General features: G+C 43.3%; 3 protein-coding genes and 1 long non-coding RNA gene across 4 annotated transcripts; all 4 read left to right on the top strand.

Annotated features, from left to right (window-relative positions):
- The first annotated feature begins 5,566 nt into the window (after positions 1-5,566).
- LOC123045907 (la protein 1) lies at positions 5,567-6,820 on the top strand. Its single transcript, XM_044469149.1, has 4 exons — positions 5,567-5,735; positions 5,838-5,916; positions 6,016-6,168; positions 6,529-6,820. The coding sequence occupies exons 1-4, from the start codon at positions 5,646-5,648 to the stop codon at positions 6,561-6,563; spliced, it is 357 nt and encodes a 118-aa protein (XP_044325084.1). The 5' UTR covers positions 5,567-5,645; the 3' UTR covers positions 6,564-6,820.
- A 2,192-nt stretch (positions 6,821-9,012) lies between these two features.
- On the top strand, positions 9,013-10,694 carry LOC123045908 (uncharacterized). Its single transcript, XR_006421735.1, has 3 exons — positions 9,013-9,134; positions 9,313-9,405; positions 10,191-10,694. It is a non-coding gene; the product is annotated as an uncharacterized lncRNA (long non-coding RNA).
- A 1,119-nt stretch (positions 10,695-11,813) lies between these two features.
- On the top strand, positions 11,814-16,276 carry LOC123045906 (la protein 1). Its single transcript, XM_044469148.1, has 10 exons — positions 11,814-12,024; positions 12,116-12,194; positions 12,296-12,448; positions 12,817-12,959; positions 13,229-13,377; positions 13,677-13,769; positions 13,862-14,192; positions 15,056-15,203; positions 15,541-15,625; positions 15,945-16,276. The coding sequence occupies exons 1-10, from the start codon at positions 11,899-11,901 to the stop codon at positions 16,063-16,065; spliced, it is 1,428 nt and encodes a 475-aa protein (XP_044325083.1). The 5' UTR covers positions 11,814-11,898; the 3' UTR covers positions 16,066-16,276.
- Positions 16,277-19,188: 2,912 nt separating this feature from the next.
- On the top strand, positions 19,189-22,784 carry LOC123045905 (6,7-dimethyl-8-ribityllumazine synthase, chloroplastic). The gene is made up of 8 exons (XM_044469147.1): positions 19,189-19,456; positions 19,536-19,660; positions 19,976-20,071; positions 20,773-20,868; positions 21,413-21,491; positions 21,910-21,956; positions 22,354-22,413; positions 22,496-22,784. Exons 1-8 carry the CDS (start codon positions 19,336-19,338, stop codon positions 22,532-22,534), a joined length of 663 nt encoding a protein of 220 aa, XP_044325082.1. The 5' UTR covers positions 19,189-19,335; the 3' UTR covers positions 22,535-22,784.
- The last annotated feature ends 1,057 nt before the right edge of the window (positions 22,785-23,841 follow it).

Raw genomic sequence — 23,841 nt, 5'->3', positions numbered from 1 at the left:
CATGGCACTGCGGGAGTTGTGGCGGACATGGACAGATGAATTCACATGATCTTGAGATTGCATGGGACCCTATGTTGTTCACACATAAGGTGTATGATCTTGACCTCGCTGAACCCTGTCTTGGTAAATTTATCAGTTCCTTACATCTGTCTGTGTAACTTCGAACCCAATTTAGACATACTCAGTTTCATAGGGCAGACGAGTAAGGAAAAGCAATTGATGTTGTTAAGAAGCATTGGGGAAAGTCTGTATCTTGGAATCGCTTATGTCTGTTGTTTCAATTGCTTGTATGATAAAATTTATTGTGTGAAGAATTTGCTTTTCCAGTTTGTCTGGTTTAATACTCTATTCATTTACTTTGCAGCTCATAACACTTCTGTTGAAACTACTTGTGAGTGGATGTTTACGCTATTAATGTCGATCATTATATTGGAGGATTTAAAGTAGGTAATATACTATCATGTTTAAATAAATTATCATCTTATTTTTTTAAAGAACCTGCATGTTGTGACACCTGTTGCACCAATTGACATTGTTGACGACATAAAAAAAGAAGCTTGAACTAATATTAAGTTTTGCAATCGAGAAGAGGAGCGTGAGGGAATATGATGTGACATGTGAGTACCTTCTCTCTGTGTACATCATTGGTAATATCTATTCTCTCACTATTTGCCATACAGTTCCACCAAATGTCACAAGTACCTAATACAAACCAAGGGCTTCCTTTAATAGCTATAAGTTTTAGATCACCAAGAAACAAATTCTACACTAATGTTGGTAAGCATCAGATTCACATGTCATGGCCAAAAAGAGCAAGCACATAGTATTCTAAGAATGGCCCATAAAACTAAGCGATGTAGCAGAGGAAGGTGGCAAACCTTAATTACAGCACGACATCCGCTAGCTACTGGTGGATTGAACAATACCTGGAAGAAGAACATAGAAATACACATGTCAAAAAGAGGCCAAGACATGGAATGGATCGAATGCATATCCTACCGGAAAAGAAACAATAGTTGGAGGTTTGCCATCATGGAAGGAGGTGGATAACAACTTTTTGTCAGATTTTATTGGCCACCACACAAATAAATAAAAATCGTAACATCCCCATGATTGATAACAGGAAATAATAACTTCAAATCTCAGAGAGAGTGGCACACACAGAGAGTGAGAAAGAGAGAGGGAGACTTAAACACCATTCATGGCAGTAAAAATGAGTGCAGGCCGCAGAACTGATCATATGGGAAGAATACCCTTCGAAATTATATCCCAAAAGCTAGGCGCAGCCAATACAACTATCAGATATTAGAAAATGGTATTATAGATGTGGTAACGCCTAAAGTGGCAGAACAAATCATGCTCATATGCACATCCCAACACAGACACACACCCATGCACGCAATCACAACACAGACACGCACGCACGCACGCGCACGCGCACACACCATAAACGCAGCAGCAACAAAAATAGGCGTGTGGCGCATCACACGGGGAAGACAGAGACACAACCAATAGAGCGAGGAGCAGATAGCCACCCTTGCCATCGAGCCATTCACACAAAAAGGGATCAAAGAGTAGGACGTTTCCTATTCTCAAACCTACCCATCATAGGGAGTAATTATCAAACAGAGAAACAAAAGGAAAAGAAAAGCAAGAAGTTCCCTTCTTCCATCCGTTTTTTATTTTCTTTTGCTTATATACATCAGACCAACACACAAGCACTTTAACTATTATAAACATAATTCCCAATTCAAGAACACGGTTGAATATTAGAGCACCACATACTACTCTTCGTAAAGTAAAACCGGGCATGCCAAGTCATGATTGTGCTATTAGTCAGTAGGTACATTACAAAGCATGTTCATGCTAAGAACATCTGCTATTAGATTCTTATAACAACACTTCATGTTTCTATTTTCTAAATTAAAATAAGTGATCTCACTACAGTAAAAAACAAACACATATATAGATGACATAATTACCTCGTGAAGCTATTAGCAGAATATTATGCTATCCTAATCATATTGCCAAATTACAATTGACCGATTCTAGTCTAGGTTTTAAATTTGAAAAGGGAGAACAAGTCACCATGCTCTTTGATTTCTTCTTGGACCCATGTTTCCTATCACCAGTCCCCTCCCCGCCGCCTGAATCCTCATTGATCTATGCAAATTTTCAAACGAAAGCATCCAAATAACCAATATGTATATTCAAAATAGAAAAATCAAATTAATAAAAGCTATCTAATTGATGGAAGGAGCTTCATTTTATAATGGAATTAACTCTATCAGGCAAACTGTGATGTTTTGGCATCCACGATCAAAACATCAATATGAAATTCAAATATTTAGACATGACAATGAGTCATGATGTCAAAAAAGCAGAGTTTTTCTCATTTATGTGGGACAAAATACATAGTTGATATGCTTAATAATAAGTTAACAAAGATGACACCCAATGACTCAAACACTAAAGCTTTGGCTTCACCATAACAAATTAATCTTTGCCATGTACAATCTAGCCCTCAATACCTGGCATCTCATTTTACAATTGAACTCTCTTTTCCCTTGGCAAGCAGCAGTAATGTAGTAGTAGCACTTCTTTCTCATGTACTCATGTTGGACAGAACAAATATTAGATACTGAAAACTCATGTTACACATGAAGCCAAATAAGCATTTTTGTATAAACCAAAAGGATAAACTCACCCTGGGGTAGACTGCAATCATCTAATAATCACATCAATCGTGTATAATCTATTTTCAAACAGATTTGTCGGTCAAATTATGACAATTAGCGTCCACCATGTAGCTTTATTAAGGGTGTTGTTCGATGTCGGGCTGCAAAGCATAAACACGCGTTACTGCATTTAAATCTATGCTGCTGAAAAAATAAGTAAGCGGTAAGAATTATGAAAATATATAACACACTTTGCCATGGATTGCAAAAACTAAAAAAGAAAAGGATGCCCAGTATGGACTCTTCTATATGCGCACCTTTTATTTCCTACATGAAGAAGAATAAGAGATGAACCACTAACCTAGCAAGCAGTCAAGCGAATCTGATGGTACTGGTCTCTTGCGATCGAGGCCAATGCGCTTGACTTGGTGCTGCGTGGTACTGCCTTCATGTTGCAAGGCTTTCTTACTCTTGTTGTCTTCTCCCTTGAATGAAATGAACAACAGGTACATACACCATAGAGAAAATGTGAGGAACTGAACATATGACATATCCTTCATCAATTCTTAAATAAAAAACTAAAGTTCAGGTTTTCTCACTGGCTCATAGCCTTCTCTTCAATCCTTGCTTCTCACAAAGAGTTTTCCTCTCCCTCCGATGCAATGAACAACAAGTGCATACACCATAGAGAGAATGTTAGCAACTGAACATATGACATGTCCTTCATCAATTCTTAAAAAAAAACTGAAAATGAAGCTCTTCCCATTGGATCATAGCCTTCTCTTCAATCATTGCTTCTCACAAAGTGTTTTCAGATTCACAAATAACCAAGGAGGCAACCAACAACATATAGTAGCACATAGCAACATCACAAGTAGAGTTAGGCCAAGCAGCAGCCAAGCCTGGCAGTAGCAGAACCCACATCAAACACATCTACCAGCATAAAACCAAAAGAGAGAGAGAGGAGGGGGGAGGAAGGAGCTCACCTGCCTGAAGAGACAAGAAGGGCTTAAGGAGGAGGGTCGTGGATGACGGGTGCTAGGCGGGCTCATATTTAAGCAGTTTTCATTGCTGGCCACAAAAGCTTCATCTAGAGACCGAAATCATAAAAGTTGTGTGCATAAAGACGAAGATAAAATCACTCTAAGCAAGATGAGAACGACAAATTGAAAAGCTCATTGTACCTATTAAACTAAGGACAGGAATGGCCTTTATTGAGCTAACATACTGTACCTAAGAGACTGAGAATCAGCGACAAACTTTATTAAACTAAATAATTGATAAAATTGGGCATTTAGAATTCCTCCTAGATATTTTGAGTAGCAGAGGTCAGATATGTTTCGAGCCCAGTAAAAATATGCATGCTTTCACATGTTTCAGACATATTTAATCTCTTCTATGTGTATGCATACACAGAAACAAGAATGTCTAAAAATATAGGCGTGCATGGAAAGACAAGGACCAGATTCTTGCCCTGAATGTCTAAATGAACACACAAGAATGTTGCGCTGGTCAAATCGCCCACCTCGGGTCATTGTTGCCGGCACCGTCGGCGTTGATGTACATGTACTCCACGACTGTGCTGCTGCCTCTGGTAATCAGCACAAGAACCCGTCACAGTGGATGCTCACAGGAGCTATTGGCATCAAATTAGGAATCATTGTATATAGTTTTTCAAACTATAAGCTTATAAAAAAGCAAATACATCAAGACCAACAAAACATCCAACGGTTGCAACCATAGCCTAAGTTAGAGAAAGAACAACCTAGCCGGAGTATACCTGCAAGCCAATAGAAGCCATGATGAACAAGGGCTTACCACCCCATCTCCCCTGCAGCTCCACCCCAGTGTGATGGGAGCGCTGCCCCCGCTGCTTCTTGCCCCGGTCACCGGCCACGCTGCTCCTTCGCCCCACCACCGGCCTCACCACCGGCCTCCCCTGCTCCTCCACCCCCACCGTCAAGACCCAGCTGCGATGCTACTCCTCAATTTTCCCGCGCCACCCCTCTTCTCCTGCGGATGTGACCCTTCTCTTCGAGGAGAAGCCGGCATGCGGGAGGATCCGGCAGGATCCGGTAGAAGGAGAGGAGGAGAGGCGGCGCTGGGTAGAGGAGAAGGAGGAGAAGGGGCGCGGCGCGGCGGTCGTGAGCAGGAGAGGAGGAGAGACGAGGCATGGGGTCTAGAGATCGAGGATGGGAGGGGATTGGCAGCTAGGTTTTCACCTGATTCCACCGCGCACAGAACATACGGGACCCTGAGGTTTCTTCTCAATGTAGCTGTAAAACGGGCCCGCGGGGAAAGGAGCCCCACACGTCATTCACTCAAGCATGAAAGATCAATGTCCAAAAAAGCTAACCGTGGGATTTTTGACAGCACTGTAAAATCGGGCCAGCGAGGCAGATCGTGCGGCCAGAATGCATGCGCGCCGCGAATGCCCCTGGAATGGCGGGTACTCTAGCAGCTTTTATATGTTAGATTTGCATAGTAGGCCTGCACCCAATGAACCCACGGTTTCTCGTCCAACTCCATAATCCTAGCAAAGCCCAAATGCGTGGGAGACGTGGATGCTCAGCCCGTAAGACTGCTCATAGTGAGAGTAACATAGATAGTAACATGCATGCCACATAGGCAAGAAATATGATGTGGCAAGTAATTAATGAGGAGAGATGCAAATGGAGTAACATAATATATTACCATCACATAACGGTTTTCAATGTAAAATGAGTCTACAAAATAATAAATGAAGTGTTTTATGTTACCATATCTATGACACTACCCACTATGAAAGTAGTAACATAGACTAGTAACGTATGCATGTTACTAGTCTAAGTTACTCCCCACTATGACCAGCCTAAGCCCGGACGCACGCCTCACCCCCCAGGCGGATACCTTTTCTATTTCGTCGCAGCTAAATAAACAAGCCTAAACCCTAGCGCCTCCGCCCCTTCCGGCCCAAACGCGTTAGCCATGGCGACAACAGACGTCGCCGCCCCTGCCACCGCCGCCGCCTCCGCGGTTTCCCTCGACGAGACCAAGGCAAAGAATGTCCTCCGCCTGGTTTGGAGCTCCGACCCCGTCTCCGATCCCAGCCGTCTCGCGGCCCCCTGAAATTTCTGGGTCGAGATTGCTTATTCTTCTCTCCTCTTCTATGAGCCGCAGGTGGAGTTCTACTTCGGAGACATCAACCTCCCCCGCGACCGTTACCTGCGGCACCACGTCCAGGAGAGTGAGGATGGATGTACGAGTCCCTCACTGTTTTCATGATCATGGTGCTTTGCTTTTTGTCGTGCTGATGCTAATTTCGGTTCTCTTTTTTGGGGGGTTTGGGATTGGGCAGTGGTGAGCTTGGCTCTCATCTGCTGCTTCAGCAAGATGAGGTCGCACCTTGGCCTAGATGCCACCGTGATGGAGGACGGCGTGCCTGAGACGATAGTGCTTGCGGTCGCCAAGGTGCTACGGTGTTCAGCGGCCCTCCGCGTCTCTGAGGATGGTAAGGAAGTTATTTTCCATTAGCATGTCAGTCCCTTTACATGAGATGCGAAATCTATAGTGATCCGCAGTTGGGGGTACTGTTTCGATGCTGAAGAGGCATAACTTCAAGTGGAAGGATAATATTCCACTTTCCAGTTTTATGTAAGACTTTGTGAACTCTGTAGTTCATCGTGAAGTAGATGATTTATTCTTATGTTAGGTAAAAATATTCATCATAATCTAGCTAATTCATCTGGTAAAATGGACGGTTGCTGCATGGTGCAAATTAGCCAGAATGAACATGTCTTACTTGAGTTGCTCTTGTAGAAATATGCCAGTGATATGGTTCCGTAACTAATTTTCATTTTCTTTTATACAGGGAAGAAAGTTGGGAGAGCTAACGAGCTGCTGTAGCCAGATGAGAGCAAGTTGACTCTTTGGATTGCACGTCTTGTAATCACTTCGAGCGGAGTACTTGAAATCACTTCTGTAGCGTGAGCTGGATGCAAGTTTCGCCTCCTCTTCTTGTGTTTGAGCAAGAGACAAAGCCGAATCAACAGTCCTAGGCTTATGTAAACGTATGCCTGACTGAATTTTATGTTTTAACCCTTTTACAAACTTGGTAACAAATTCCTCATAATTTATGTTATATACCAACACTTAATGTGTAAGACGTTCCAAGAGCATCTACGGCTGCATACACCTAATCCGCCCCCGGGCCAGTCCGTGGACGTTTGACCCGTCTTTTTTCACTGTCATGTCTTTCACCTTTTCCCCTATACACCTTGGAGGCTTTGAGGGGTCCGGCTGGGTCAACTATTTTCTTCTCCGATGAGTGGTCCTGTGTCTGCTCCATCAATTTGGGGAGTTCGGTTGTATGCTCTAAGCTTTTGAAATGCATATGATACTTGTCTCTACCAAAATTTTGAGAAAAAGCTACTACTAGTTCTTCCCAACTATTAATGTAATGCATAGCTTCATAAGTTTGTAACCACAAAGCAACATTTCCTCTAAAACGCACACTTACAAAAACTAGCTCAAGTACCATGTGGCACAACATACATAGTTAACTACTTTTTAGAGCATACAGAACTTGGTAAATCTGACCCCCTATATGTCCGCGAAAGAGCCCGGGCACACCCGCGGGCGACTGTCCCTCATACTTCACTTCGGGCATCCACATCTCTCAAATCCGGACTCTCAAATCCATGCAAATTCATGCACGTCGATCATACAAACCAATGTCGCACGCACATAACAAATGTTGGTAGTACCAGCATAAATAGTGTTTACATAAATTTTATGGGTCCACATGTGCTCCACAAGATTATTGAGTAGCTGCTTATGCAATCTCGAAGATTTTGATGCATCTGCAGAAAAGTCATAAGCTGAGCTATATCTTGATCTTCTGGGATTTCAACCTCTCCAGGTGCTTCAAAATCATTAGTTTGGGCTACACCATCACCCTCATCCTCGACAATCATATTGTGCAAAAAAACAACACGTTATCAGCTGCCACAAAGTTTCTGATTCCCTCATCATTGCAGCGCTACGCATAATTCCCCAACGACCTTAAAGCACATCAAATGCCCTCTCCACGTCCTTTCTAGCCGCTTCTTGCATTGTTGTAAAGTGGCTCTGTTTATTGCCATGAGGTTCGGATTGGTCTTCGCAAAAGCCGTCTACCAAAGATAGATACCGGCAACATATATTTTTTCACCAATTTCTTTTATCTACTATCTACTACTACTATAAAAGAAAGAAAGGGGCAGATCCAAACAATCACACCCATTCATCATCAAAATCTAATGGCCCTTAATCATTCTGTGTTTAACGCTACCAACCACGCAACAAGCCACGATCGATCGCTAATCGCCCCGCACTCGCCCCGCAGTCAAAAAAAAAGAAGAGAACCGCCCCCGCACGACCTCCTCCTCTGCAGACCGCCGCCCCCCGCACGACCTCCTCACCGCTGCCTCCGCCAGAGCCGCCCGTCCCAGAGCCGCCCGCCGTCGCCGGGAGTCTCCCCGCCGCGGGTCGCCGCCTCCGCCCCCGTCCCGCCAGAGCCGCCCCGCCGTCGCCGGGAGCCTCCCCGCCGCGGGTCGCCGCCTCCGCCCCCTTCTTCGCCCGTCCGTCGTCACCCTCGGCGTCGATGAGGGGCTGTGTGCCTTTTGGTCTCGGATCTGGGCATCTGGGTCCTGCGAGTTGGGGTTCCGTTGATCTCCGCTGTACTCTTTGTTGATGTCGAGCCGGGCCTGTTTCTCTGGCCTTGGGCGTCCGCCACTTCGGTCTTCGACGGTGGCGACGGTGTCGGCTGCTCTTTTGGTCCTTTCATGGCTTGTTGCGTGGAGGGGAGTTGGATCCAGCTTCGTTCTTCACCGGACTCCTGGTTGGTGCTCTAACCCTTGCTCTCCGGTACTCCGGTCTCCGGCGACGTTCACCTACAACATCGTCTCCGGCTGGAACAGAGATGGCGACCTCTCCCCGACCTCCCTCTCCACCAGCAGCCCCTTGTACCTGAGCATTACCAACCCCCTGTATGGACATCGCCCTACCTCCATATAAGTTCCCTGAACTTCATATGCCTCCCAAGGCTAGGGATATTCCTCAGCTTGCGACCCTATTTTTTTCTCTTAAAGAGAGATTTTGCTACCCATTCTTGTGACAGTAGGAGCAGTCTCTATTGTGTTTCTCACTAATTGCGTCAATTTGTTTCTTTATTGCATCGTATTGTTAGCTTTGTTCTGACAGTAGGAGTACGCATTAATTTGATTCTTATAATGCTGGTCTTGTTAGGTTTCAAAGTTGTCTGCTTATACGTTTTTCACAACAAATACTCGTGGAGCTGATATATGGTAGTAATCTTTGTGTTCATAATATTGTAGCCTGCCGCATGGATTGAGCTCGAGCCTGACTCCAGCGAGCTTTCTTTAGTTGGTTGTGCTATAGCTTTGGATTTGGTTTCAGATTTTCAACTTGACATATGTATGTAGCCCTCCCCATTTCCTTATTCTCTGATACTTTGGGTCATTTAGAACTTCTGATAGGTTAATTTATTTGCAGTACAATGTCGATAATGCTCTATGACTAGCAGAAAAACTCTTTTAATGTGCATAGTGCACCTTCTCTTTGAATCTAATATATCTTTTATTTTCTTGCATAGTTTTGCCGCCAACCCTGTTAACGCCGTCGCCATCCTCCGTAACACCCATACAACAACACGCACAATAACCTAAGTCCCCGCCTTATCCGCCAGGTATATGTGCATTCCCCCCTCTCTCTATTTATCTTTCACTAAGGTATATGTGCACCCAACGTCCAACAACCTGCACTGTGTCTGAAATAGAAGCTAACAAAAAAGATTAAGCTATCTGTAAGGTTTTGAAATATCTGCCAAAAGAACTCCAAGATCTAATTCAAACACCATTCTTTATTGAGTTAACTATAAGTTCAAGAAAAAAAACTTCTACGCCCAGATTTTCTAAAACAGAGGATGTATTTCTAAAGGAAGGTGAAGATTTTCAACAAGATAAAAAAAGAGTTTTCCTTTTTATTTTAATTTGCATACAGAACAGTGCACAATATGTTTACCACTACATGTATTGCGTGAAGGAAACTAGGTTATTCTAATAAGGGTGGCCATGCTATTTAACTCTTGAACAATTTCATTTGTTGTCCACTATAGAAATAAATACTTTACCGATTTAGTCACATTTGCAGAGCTTATGTTGATACAGTTAACAAATTTTGATAGATAGGTTGATTGCCAAAACAGGACTTAACTAGGCATATACATCAATGATGTTCATTACGGAGTTGTTGTATATCTTGACCAGTGTGTCGTTATTGGAAGAAAACTTCCTAGGTGACGTTCACAAGATAAATGGTTTTAATGCTACACAACACGCCCCTCCCTGCACGTTGAATTGCCAAGTTGAGCAAACTCTGTTTTTTTTGCTTGTTACTGCATATTGCTTGTTACGACCACTGTACAAAATTGCATCTAAAAATGAGAATGAGACCTACTTTTCCATTTTTCAGAGATGAGAGATCCACTTTCGTTTGGAAACGAGAAAAGAGGACAGAGATAATCAAAACAAAGGAATGTAACCCTCGACTTATTACATTTTTTTTCAAGAACTAACACTGTTGCTGGAACGCACAAAACCTGTACCTTTTTAGTAGAACATCCATTATTATTCTCAGCATCTCACCTGCAGCAGTACATACAAATAAATTCCTAGCAGCAGGCAAAAAATTATATGAAGCCCCTTAAAATCTGACAAAATGGGTTCCTGATGTGGTTCAGGAAACCTGCTCTCTGCTCTCTCCATATGAAGATTATCCCTATCCTAGCAAGCTGAGATGTGAGTTGGAGACATCCAGATTATCGAAGTTAATGTTGATGTGGCGTTCTGAGGTGCTAATGCTCGTGTGACCACGGGAGTAATTGCAAGATATACTGGAGGTAAGTTCATGCTAGCCGCTGCTTAGAGGTATGAGTATTCTACTCTCTGTGTTTGCTGAAATACTTGCTCTCGAAGATGGGGTACAGCTTGCAAAGGGGGAAAAATGGCCCGATGTTGCCTTCAAATCTGATTGTCAAGCACGGGTAGAGATGTGGAACTCAAGAAAACAAAACAGATAAGAGATTATGGGCCTCCTGTGTGAAATTGAGGAGCTGGGCCCAGATTTTTGTTCAGTACTGTCTTTTATTTGCAGAGAGGCTAATTTCTATGCACCACTCTCTGCAAAGCTACCCTTGCAAGTTACTGACCCGAGGCTGTGCGTAATGCCGCTCCGGACGATCTTGCCTTTTTTTTTCAAACTGAGTAATCTTGAGCGATATAGGTGAGCTCCTTTGACTGTAAAAAAAAGGAACTCCCTAAAATCTGTTGGTGTTAAGATTTTACTTCAGAACACTGGTTCAATGCCATTGATATTTTTATCTAGGATATATCTTTTTCATTTTAGTAGTCATCAAGCTGAGTTCTGAGTATTCGCAACATGTAATCAAGTCCTGGAAATTTCATGCCATTTCCAGATTTATATAAACATTTGGTTAGTAATCTCATATCGATGGATCAAACTTTTATCTCTTGAACTTTTCTCATATTTTAGTTATCAATTGCTTACACCATGATATTAATATCTTTTTCTAAGATTAGGTATCAATTGCTCACACCATGATATTAAGACCAAAAGATTACATCTCCATGTACTAAACACAGTGCAAGGCTACTCTCCAATCGCAACTAGATTTTTTTATCTTTTACAACTTATTAAGCACTGGGTATTAAACAATATATTATTGTCTCCATGCAACAACATCATCAGATGTAGTCTCTCTTCTAAGAAACAACTTCAGTGAACTCAAGACATTGTGCATCCATTTAATTCATATATTTTAAAACTCCTTTTATTTTATTTTATACTTATGTGATTTCAGTTTCGAACGATTAAGACGTGCGTTGCACGTGCAAACTTACTAGTTAATGGAAAGATACACAATAGGCTTGCACCCAATGAACCCACGGTTTCTGGCCCTGTGGAAGACGTGGATGCTCAGCCCATACGGGCCCGGACGCACGCCTCCCCCCCCCCCGCCCCCGCGACGCCTGCCCTTCCTTCCCAGGCGGATACCTTTTCTATTTCGTCGCAGCTAAATAAACAACCCTAAACCCGAATAGTACCCGCCATACTCCTAAACCCTAGCGCCTCCGCCCCTTCCGGCCCAAACGCGTTAGCCATGGCGACAAAAGCCGCCGCCGCCGACCCCGCCGCCGCCGCCGCTCCCCCCGCCGCCGCAGCCCCCGCCGCTCCAGCCCCCGCGGTTTCCCTCGACGAGACCAAGGCGAAGAATGTCCTCCGCCAGGTTTGGAGCTCCTACCCCGTCTCCGATCCCAGCCGTCTCGCGCCCCTGGGTCCTGGTTGCTTATTCTCCCCTCCTCTGTTTTGAGCCGCAGGTGGAGTTCTACTTCAGCGACAGCAACCTCCCCCGCGACGGTTTCCTGCGGAAGACCGTCGAGGAGAGCGAGGATGGATGTACGAATTCCTCACTGCTTTCATGACCATGCTGCTTTGCTTTTTGTGGTACTGGTGCTAATTTTGGTGCTCTTATTTTTGGGGTGTTTTGGATCGAGCAGTGGTGAGCTTGGCTCTCATCTGCTCCTTCGCGAAGATGAGGTCGCACCTTGGCCTAGATGCCGCCGTGAAGGAGGACGGCGTTCCAGAGACGACAGTGCTTGCGGTCGCCAAGGTGCTGCGTTGTTCCGCGGCCCTCCGTGTCTCCGAGGACGGTAAGGAGTTATTTTCCAACAGCCTGTCAGTTCTTTTACATGACATGCGAATCTGTAGTTGATCTGCAGTGGGGTTCATATTTCAATGTTGAAGAAGCACACTTCTGAGTGGAAGGATAATATTCCGTTTTCCAGTTTCATATAGTGACTGACATGGTGAACTTTGTAGTTCATAGTTAAGTACTGTAGATGGTTTATTCTTATATTTGATCAAATCTTCGTTATGATCAAGCTAATTCACCTGTTAAAGTGGATGGTTGCTGATGGTGCAAATTAGGCCAAAATGAACATGTCTTGCTTCAGATTCTCTTACAGAAATATGCGAGTTATATGGTTCCTTAACTGATATCAATTTTTTGTTTATACAGGGAAGAGAGTTGGGAGAGCTAACGAGTTGTTGAAGCCAGATGAGATTATAGTGCAAATTGACTCGAGGTCAATTGCTGTGTCACCACTTCCTCACAACGTAAAGCTGGAAGATGTTCAATCTTTCTTTACTCAGTATGGCAAGGTATGTTATCTGTATAACCTTGAGTACCAGACTTGACAGGATACGCTAGAACCGCTAGTTTACACATCGCGTGTTGCTTCAACTTTCACTAACACATTTATCAGTTAGTTTGAACTGGAAATGTCCAGTTAGGTGCACTATGCCTGTGATATTCAATTGATATGATAATTTGGCAAACTTGCAAGTTGACGCAGCATCACTATAATACATGAATCGTGTAACATAAATGCTGATGGTACTGTGTTGTTTCTGAACTGTGTGCATCACAGGTTAACAGCGTAAGGCTACCAAAACATGTTTCTGACAAGAGGCAGTTCTGCGGCACAGCTTTGGTCGAATTTTCGGAAGAAGATGAAGCGAACAATATCATGAATAACAAACTTAGTTTTGCAGGAGCGGATCTGGAAATAAAAACAAAGTAAGCTAACTACCGATTCAAGCTCTTTTTTCTCATGCTTACCATTTTACCGGTGACAGAATTTATGTTCTCATTCTTTGGGCTTATTCCCAATATATTTGTTTGCATGCTCTTTCTTTATCAATTGATGTTGGTTAGATACTTAGATGCAAGATTTTGTACTGCTTGTCATGATGATTGATAGCTATGTCATTTCCTCTTACATTTTAGAATCATGAATGCAGTGTCTATAGTTTTCACATTGCTGACTTTATTTATAACTATGTATCAATAACGTGTTATCCAATGTTATAATACAGGAAGGAATTTGATGCTGAAATGGAGGCTAAGAAAGAAGCTTATGAGAAGTCGCACCCTAATGCACACCCTAATAAAAACGGCCATGATGAAGGGTAAACTTTCTGTACTAACAATATGAATCATGCTATTTGTACTATCTAGAGTTTGACTTGACCCTGTGAATCGTCTGTATTTGGTTATATAGATACCCAAAAGGTCTGATCCTGTCTTTCAAGCTGAAGAGAATTCTAGCTGATGGTGACACAGAGCAAAATGGTGGGGACAAAGTTGATAATAGCGACAATGCCAAGAAGGAAGGGGCTTCCGATTCTGCGGAGGAATCGGGGAAAGCTTCTGAAGAGAAGGCCCCTGAGAACACTGATGCCAAGGAAGAGAAGCCAGATGATGCTGAGGAGTTGAAAGGGTCAGATGCACAATCTGTTAAAAAGGATGATAAAAGCCTTTCAGAAAATGACAAGGAACCAGTTTCAAGGGAGGACTTCAAAGAATATTTTGCCAAATTTGGCACAGTGCGGGTAATTTGATTTCTGGCGGTCCTTTTTCTTTACAGTTTGTTCTCATACCATGACTAGCAATCTTTGTTTACATACTATTACTAGGTGAGTATATGACCTGTAAGATACCCTGTTTTGCTGTGAGGTTATTGCAGATTTAAAATCTGAAGTTTTAACTTGAACCGTCATAATATTTGATTCACATATATCTCCACCTTAGGTTTTGTAGTAAAAAAAAAACTCCCAAGCTTGCTGGAACAAGCACAGAATTAGGAAGTTCAAATGTCACTCATGACGTTCAACTCTCATGCACCTCCACCTTTGGATTATCTTAGCAATTCAATGCATAACATGTCTGGAACAGGCAAATTTCTTTTACTGTTCCATCTATGGTTTACCACAGATTGCGGAACCACTACCAAACATGCACTGAGCTGGTTTTTAGTTCTTGTGAAGTTGTAGAATCATGTACTTCTATAAATCACAAGATACTGTTATACACAGCCAGTTCTTCTAATTGTTGGCTGCCAATAATGCTGCGATTTGATTCTATTTAGGTCACTGTTGCAGAAATGTTTCTTAGGTTTGAAAATGTATTCGAAAAGTTTAATTCATTTTCACTAGATGTTGCACACCTATCTGGTTAACTGGGCAATACCAAGAATAATGTCTAACCATATTTAGGGAATACAAAAGACGATCTATTAATCTTTTCAAGGATGTTATATGCATCCCCGAAGAAGGCTATTACACATGAATGCTGAAATTATATATCTTCGCTTTGTATTTTCTGTAACATCTTCAATTAAACACAATTCTCTATCACATGACATTTGTTTATACCAAACTTTAATATTTCTCTCGATTTTCTTCCCTTTTTGAAGTACGTGGACTTCAGTAAGGGGGATGATTCAGGATACCTTAGGTTTGAGGAATCAACGGCTGCGGAAAAGGCCCGTGCATTTGCAGCTCTTGCGGATGAAGGTGGTTTGGTTATGAAGGGGCACCTTGTCACTTTGGAACCTGTGTCTGGTAAATACTTCAGCTTCTCTCAATTTTTGGGGGGTCTTATTGAATGAAGTAACTTAAGTCACGATGCAAGTAGATTCCTTCTTATAGTACCTGTTTGTTCTGTAGTTTATGTGTGACAATATGAATATAATTGCTGTTACATGTAGTAATTGTTTTTCATCCAGATGTGAGTTTTGGATAGTTCAGCTTTACGCCTGAAATAATTTTCATCGGTGTGCTCTGTTCTTTCCTGTAAAACTATCAATTAAACTGGGTATTGAAATGTCAGTATAATTTATCAGATTTGAAGGTTATGATTATAATCTCTATTTGATGTGAACCTACTATTCCAATGCAGGACAAGCTGAGAAAGATTATTGGAGTGGAATAAAGGGTGGCCAAGGGAGATTCAATAACAATAATAGAAGCAACAGGGGAGGAAGGTACTATAATTTTTATATTTGATTGTTGGTGCTGTTTAATTTTTCCCTTGTTGTAGTATAAACTGGGTATAAATTGGATCATAGCTATTGAAATTTCATCAAGAAGAAAACCTAATGCTGTGCAAGAAAGGAACCATAGTTGTGTCTAGAATAATGTTGTCCACCACCGAAATTTTAATCTCTATAAGCCTACGCGTACGAAATTCTTTGGTCCAGACTGAAAACATTTCAGTGGTAGGGCAAACCGTATGCCATGTTTCTTTTTTGCTTAACCTCTTCAGGAGATAACACTGTTGTTCCCTTGCTGTGGACTTCCCAGGGACTGGAAGAACAACAGAGGTGCCGGCGGAAGGCACCACGGTGGTGGGAAGCGGGGTGGTCGCCACTCTGACAACCATGAAAGGGCTAACAAAGTCCAAAAGCTCGATTCGTCTCCTTAGATAGCCTGGATCGGCTTATACCATCTTTTAGCCCTAGCGAGGAAAAGAAAATATGTCTCCGGTGCCTGCCTGCTGCTGCCTCCACAGCTTTGGAGGCGGCCTTTCTGTGTCTGGTTTAAATTTTACCTGTGCTTTTTAAAGTCTGAACGACGGGTGTGATGAGCCATGTTGACAATTGATGAAGAGAAGGAAAACTTTATATGCGGCTAAAGTTTGGGCTCAACCAGTCGCAGGGCCGTGGAAACGGCGACCCTGTGATTTTATCTGTGTTTGCTGCTGTAATTTTGTGATGGATCGTGGTGCTTGTAGTCGCATTTTTGTGAATTTTGCGTCATGAAAAATTTCTTCCAAAAATGATGCTTCTCTGTTTCATAATATATAGTGCATCGATTTTTTGAGAAGTCAAAAATTGCAAACTTTGAACTTAAGTTTATAGAAAAATCTATTTATATCTATAATGTCATCAAATATATAAAATATGAAACTAATTCTCTAATGATATATGCTTGACATTCTAGATGTAAATATTTTTCTTCAAAAACTTGGTCAAAATTTGTGAGATTTGACTTCTTAAAAGAACTACATGCACATTTTTCAGCCAAGCCTAAGCCTATCTATAGTTGCTGCCGTGCCAGGAATGAATAGGAAAAGGGCGCTGGTGCGCTGGCCCAATTGTTGGGCCGGTCCAACACCAGCCGTCCGATGCGCGAGTCGGGGTCGTCAGATCTGTGCGATCGAGATTGAGATCCCTCTGAAAAAATCCTCCCGCATCGCACTGCACCCGCCCCTCGCCGTGCGGCACCGCACCGCAGCAGGTTGCACCTCGCCGAGCCCCCGTCCCTCGCCGCAAGCTGCACCTCACCACACCCTCGCCGCACGGCACCGCAGGCCGCCTCCCGCCGGCCGTTGACCTCGCAACACCCATCCCCCACCCCCTGCGGATGGCAGCTAGCCACCTCCGCCGTCAGCCGCAACTTGGCGATGAAGTTCGTCGCAACTCCGTCGCTGCCGGCCATTGACACATGCAACACTCGCCGCAGTTGTAGCTAATCCGTGAACGCTGCCGGAACTCGCCGCCGCGCTTGAAGCACCATGACCTCGTGAATGGATGTAGCAAAACACATGGCCACTGGTAGCAAAAAACGAGGCTGTTGCAACAAAAATGTCATCTTCGTCGTCGTCGGTCACGCCTCGGTCGTAAAAAAGCGCCATGGCCGCATGAATGGATGTAGCAAAACACACAGACGGTAGTAGCAAAAAATTGACACGGTGGTAGCTTTTGAAGCTTTTCCCCTCTACGATGGAAGCTTTTCCGTAAACGGATGAAACTTTTTTCGTTTTGAGCAGCGCCTGGGTGAAATCTTCCTCTATCGTTCGGTTGCAGCAAAATCACAGAGAGACACCATGGCCGTCGTCGAGGAAGATTTCTCAATCTCTGGTTGAAGCTTTTTCATCTGCAGGTTGAAGCTTTTTGTCAAACGGTTATAACTTTTCCTGTATTTTGTTGTCTGGTTGAAGCTTTTTTATCTACTGGATGTAGCTTTTTGTGTCCATGGTTGTAGCACGGGAAAACGCCGTTTGCAACTCTCCCAGTACCGCGGTTGCAACTCCTCCCCGTGGCCATCGTTGTAGCACGGGCACCTCGGTCCTCCCGGCGTTTTGCCTGTCGCCGGTTGCAACAAAAGGGGAAGAGAGGAGGAGGAAAAGGGAAGAGAGGGAGAAGGAAGAAAAAGGAGGTAGGAAGGTGAGCGGGGCTGCAATCTATATCCATGGCCGACGGCGAGCTGCTCCATGCGCTACAATGGAGGAGACGAGATGGGGTCAGACGACTGGCGGAAGGAAGAAGAAGCAAAGAAAAAAAAGTGAAAAACGTTTGGGTCAACTAAGCGCGCGCCTGTCAGCATGTCCCGCACGTGAAAAAGGGAAGCGACAGGCCGAGCGCTTCGGCCGGCGCACCGGGCCCAAACACTTACCATTGGAAAATTCTAGCAATTGTGTGATGGTCATATTACTAATTTAACTGATGAGATCAACCGCCTCCAACCTTGCGCTGAGGCTCGGACACTTTGCAAAAGAAGTCCTAGCGCTTTTTTCTGAACCTTTTTTTATAGGTGCGCCAACCACAAGGCTTTTTGTTGTGCGTCCATCAAAAGCTGCTACGGGCCGTCCGGTCAACCTCGGATCCAATAACCGCGGAGGCGGTCATCGTGTGGAGAGTTATCTGGCGAACGTTCGCTGGGAGGGGGTGACATTTGCGAACGTTTTGCTGGCAGTTTTAGTTGTATCATGAGGGTTGACAGTTTCTTCAGAACAACATGATAATTTTTGGGAAGATTTTTTTCCCCAAAAACGACCATAAATTAAAAAGATTTCTTTTTCCAAAAACAACCATAAATTGGAAAGATTTTTTTTTTCCAAAAACGACCATAAATTGCTTCGTTTGATCTCGCGTCGGAACTAAAACTTGCCAACAAACAACATTTGTTTGCCATCCCCTTCTGAGGGGACATCGGCGAAACAGCATTACCGTTTAGTATTTGAATGTCAGAATTTCTTTTTATTTGCACTACGGTTCTTGATTTTCTTAGACAAAGGCAAAAGAAGATTTCACCACAATGAACCTAACCAACCGGCTAATCCAAGGCAACAATGATAGTCATACTCACTCCGTTTCTTTTTACTCTGCATGTAAGATTTGGTCAAAGTCAAACTTGCTTAACTTTATAGAAAAAAATAGCAAGATTCACAATATGAAATCAATATTTTTAGATGCATCATGAAATTAATTTTCATATCCTATAACTTTAGTATTGTAGATGTTGATATTTTTTGCTACGAAGTTGGTCAAACTTTACATAGTTTGACTTTGACCAGATCTTATATGCAGACTAAAAAAACGGAGGGAGTATTACCACCGATTTGACAAAGGCCAAGGACACTTTTGTTCACTTCTGAAAATATAAATATAAAATTCATTTAATATTCAGTTGCCAGATTATACCTTTTTTATTTGCCTTACAATTCCAGAATTGTCTTAATCTAAAATTTTATAATCTCGTTTCTCAGATTTTCAAATCTTGACTCGTCAAATTTGTTTTGAGCGAATTCGACCAAAAGCACATCGTTTTGACCAAAATGCCACTCTGAAACGCACATAACCTGCAGTTCTGCACAGGTGAAAAGGCAACACATCTTTGACATCCCCACGACCGCACTCGAGTAGCAGCCGCAGACAGATCTTTCTCGACACCCACCGGCGGCTAAGCGGATATGGCGGCCTCACCGGCAACATCGTCCGCGGCCGCGAGGGCCTCCACCTTCGCACGGCTATCCAACGCGCCCCTGCGTGCGCCCAGAGCCGCCGCCGTCTCGTTCCCGTCTCCCAACTCCGGTACGCTCCCGCCTACCATCTCGACCGCTGGTCTTCCGGCGGCCTGCTGCTTCTGATTCCTGCCATTCGATTCGTGCAGCTCGTCCGGCCGCGCTGGTCGCGGATGCTCGGGCTTCCCGGCTCCCCGTCGTGGCCGCAGCCGCCGGAGGGCACCAGCGGCTGATGGGGTCGCTGACCAACACCGAGGGGCTCAGGTTCGGCGTGGTGAGTGATTGATTGCTCCTCCGTGTCGCCACCTCTTGGCCAGTGAGCGACTTTACTTGAATAAGCAAAACACAGCGGTTAATGGCTTATGACTAGAAATAGAATCACCGGAGATAAAACTTGGACTGAACCAAGGTTAATAGAATCTTGGCCATGAACAATACTTTTAACTAGAAATAGACGAATCACTGGAGACAACAACACTACCAGCATGATTGATAGAGAGATACTTGGCAAATAGAACCACTACTTTCCTGTTTTTCAACACCATTTACCTTTCCATTGTCTAACTCTGGTTCTTTAATCAACCTGCAGGTTGTGGCACGGTTCAATGAGATAGTGACCAACTTGCTTCTGCAGGGGGCTTTAGAGGCATTCGAGCGATACTCTGTCAAAGCAGAAAATATCACCGTGTGTATCTTTATTCACTTGTTTAAATAGAAGTTATTTTGGACCGTGTTGAAGTGCAAACATATCTTGAACCTCATCAATAACCCATCATGTGTCCGGTTGTTAAAGAGGTGATGTTGTACCCTAGCCCAAACAAATTCATCTCCCGGCGGCTCAGCAGTTTCTTGCCATGTAAATATCAAAACTCATGGTCTTGCAAAAAGGGAAAAGAAAGAAAAACAATGTGCCTTTGGATGAATATTGTTTGGTTGCTTTCCTAACTGCTGTTGGGGCCAAAACAATTGTTTCATGAACTATTGCCCATGAATCGCCAATTCAGCATGCACCCACTCTTGTTGGATGACTTAACCACTTCATGGGGTTAATATACTGTTCCCGTTCTTTCGAAAACATATATAATTTATGTATACGTGTTTGTGAACTACTTTGATCTTCCTTTGATGAACGTTTTACATGGGGGTTGTATAATGATGTAGCGACACTAATATAACGAATTTAACAGAATCTTTGACATGATATACCTTTAAATGGATTGTTTTCCATGTAAAGCCTTTCTTAGAAATCTCAGATATAAATAATCTACACCAATATACATTGTACATGATGCTTCATCTGCACACTGATTAAAAACAACCTTACTCCTAAATAAGTTATGCAACCATTTTTCCATGCATCACTCTAATTTTCAACTTCTTTTTTAGGTTGTTAGTGTTCCTGGCAGCTTTGAAATTCCTGTTGCAGCACAGAAGCTTGGGAAGTCTGGAAAGTATGATGCAATTTTGTGCATTGGGGCTGTGGTAAGTCTTCTTTGTATCTTTGTCAGATGATTAAATCTCGGAAGTTGAAGAGACCAGCATACTTTTATGCCCCTTTATGCCCTTTTCTTATTCTTCCGCTGTCTATGAGGTAGTGGCTATCGCATTATCTGTAATTTAGAAATCAGAAAATCACAATAAAAATCTGGATAAGCTATATGCTGCTGACATGTTCTATTTACATGTATAACTGTCTTTAGGATGCTCTCACATATATCTTATTGTCTTTTGACATATCTTAACCATGATTCTGTAACTTGTGGGAAGTTATCTTTTAAGCAGTGTAAGGACTTTCACATATATCTTATTGTCTTTTAACATCTATTAACCATGATTCTGCAACTTGTCTGTCTTTTAAGCAGTGTAAGGCTAGCTTATGCCAAGTTTGCTAAGTATTTCCCTCTATTAATCGTGCTGGTCGTGTTGTTGTCATAGTAATACCAGCTAAAACCTATGCTCCGCAAACCCATAGTTATCGTGTTGATGCTATTTGATTTTGAAGTTTTTTTTTTAAACTGATTTGCAGATTAGAGGTGACACAACCCACTATGATGCTGTTGCAAACTCTGCTGCTTCAGGTGTACTCAATGCTGGATTGTCTGCTGGTATGTTGCTTTTATCTCTTAGCCTCCTTTTATCAAGCCAGTTGGGTTGTAGAGAACTTATTCTGTGAGTCCATTTATGTTCCAGTTGTTTCTTGTTAGTAAGGTCACTATGGGTGCATATGGACATGGGTTCACATTTAATTTTCCAGCTGTTGATAGGTATAACTAGATGGGAAACTTTTTGTTAATTATTGATGCTCAATGAACATACAAAGCTAAAACAGCTACAGATATCCATGCATGTCTCGTATAACTTAGAGAATTATGTACCCAGTAACTAGTGTGAGTAAAGATTATTGGGTTCAAAATTGTGGCATCCGACGAATTTACCCTATGTTGTTTTCTCTGTCTGGTGATTACAATTTGCAGCTACTTAAAATTAAGAATCTGGCTGATTGCTTCTCTGATGTTACCACAGGCGTCCCCTGCGTATTTGGTGTTCTGACCTGTGATGACATGGACCAGGTAATTCATGGTTCTGTTAGCTAGTTTGCAACAGCATCATAGTGGGTTGTGTCACCTCTAATCTGCAAATCAATTTCAATAACATACATATCTTCTGAAATGTTCCATAAAAGCATAATTATGTATCCTGTCTGGTAACTGTTTCACCCATTTACTTAAGTTAGCTAGTTTTTCTGTTGATATGCGTTTAATCCTGTTGATATGCGTCCTGTAAAGTAATGTCAACCTGGTTCCATCGTGTGTGTAGTATTGATGCAGAAGTGTGAATTGTCCTACATGCCTTATGGCGCAATTGCGGTGCGCATAATGTGATCGTTTTGCTTCTGTCTGCTTCGGTCCTTGCCTAACCAATCTTGTGTGAAAAATAAATGCTAAATCACACACATCCATGGTGCAGGCGCTAAATCGTGCTGGTGGCAAGGCTGGAAACAAAGGTGCTGAGACCGCCATAACTGCTGTAAGTACACAATTTGCTTGGGAAGTGAATCAACCTGTATATTTTCACTGTCCATCTGATGAACTCTCATCTCCTGCTGTAGATTGAGATGGCCTCGCTGTTTCGGCATCACTTAGCCTGATGACACCGAATGCTATGGTCGGCGAGCCAGCAAGATTTTCTCCCCTGTTCGCGGCTATCGGAGTTTTTCCCCCACATTTGTTTTAAAATTTCTTTTTTCTTGCTGCAGGCTAGTGTTTGACATGTCGTTTCTAAATTATTTTGGTCTGTACGTATGTACTCTGATTGCCTGTTCGCCTTTGCCCGCAAGAAACTTGCAAGTTTAGAGCATGAATAAACTTTTTTTCCTGCAAAAAAAAAGAATAAGCTTATTTCGCTGTGTCCTATTTTTGTTTCGTGATGGGTGTCTGGGTAGTGTCTATTGTAGCCTTGTGGGACTGAGAACGGGTTGGGACATGTATGTATGTGCATGGTTGTTGGCTGGGCGCCTGTGCTGCACAGACAGACAGGTTGTTCGTGTTCGGTGGTTCCTCTCCGGTAGCCATCTCCACCGCGGCCGGCTGTGCAGCACGTCTCATGTTACACGTCGTAGGTGCCCTACATGGGCCGGCACGGTGTCAGGACAGAAATCCCAGCGACAACAGTTAGAAACGTAACAGGTACTGTTTCATTTGCCCTCAAGCATAACAACCGTTGATCTGCGATCCTACGGCGCCAGCGAGCGTACCGGTTCACACTCAAGTCACTTGCTATCAACCATCGATCTCAAGATGAACGGCTCTGGTGGTTCACACTCAAGTCACTTGCTATCAACCGTCGATCTCAAGATGAACGGCTCTGGTGGTTCACACTCAAGTCACTTGCTATCAACCGTCGATCTCAAGATGAACGGCTCTGGTGGTTTTTACCTCTTTTAAACTTTACTGTGTAATAGCTGAACCTGTCACTTTCTTGCTTTTCACCTGCTCGAACCCTTTTTAAACCCTCCTTCGGCTTGTGGAGAGGGCATTCTGGATGTATCTGGGCTTGGCCCCTAAAGCAGCCGTGTTCCGGCTGGCGAAACCTAGCTCTGTGGCTCAGATCCACCATCAATCAATCCCCAAATTTCCACCCAATTGAGTGAATTTCTTCTGTGTTTCTGAATCTAGTCGATAGTTCTTAGTTAGACGCTGTCAATTGGTATACAGGGCTGGTTTAATCCTCGGAGGCGACGTTTTAGCGAACTCCAGATCGGATCTGGAGGAGGCTGGGCGGCGGTGCGAAGCAGGGCGTAGACGGCGGCGGTAGACGAATTCGGAAGCGGACTGGTTAGTGGTTTCTGAAGAACTTTTCTTCACTGTCAAATCCCACCCAACCCTCCCTTTCCAGTGCTTCTTTCTCTTCGGCGACGGACGCGTCGCGGCTGCAACGGCGAGAGAAATCACGACG

This window comes from Triticum aestivum, chromosome 2B, assembly GCF_018294505.1.
Source record: "Triticum aestivum cultivar Chinese Spring chromosome 2B, IWGSC CS RefSeq v2.1, whole genome shotgun sequence".
NCBI classification, from domain to species: Eukaryota; Viridiplantae; Streptophyta; class Magnoliopsida; order Poales; family Poaceae; genus Triticum; species Triticum aestivum.
This window is presented reverse-complemented; position numbering and strand designations above follow the sequence as displayed.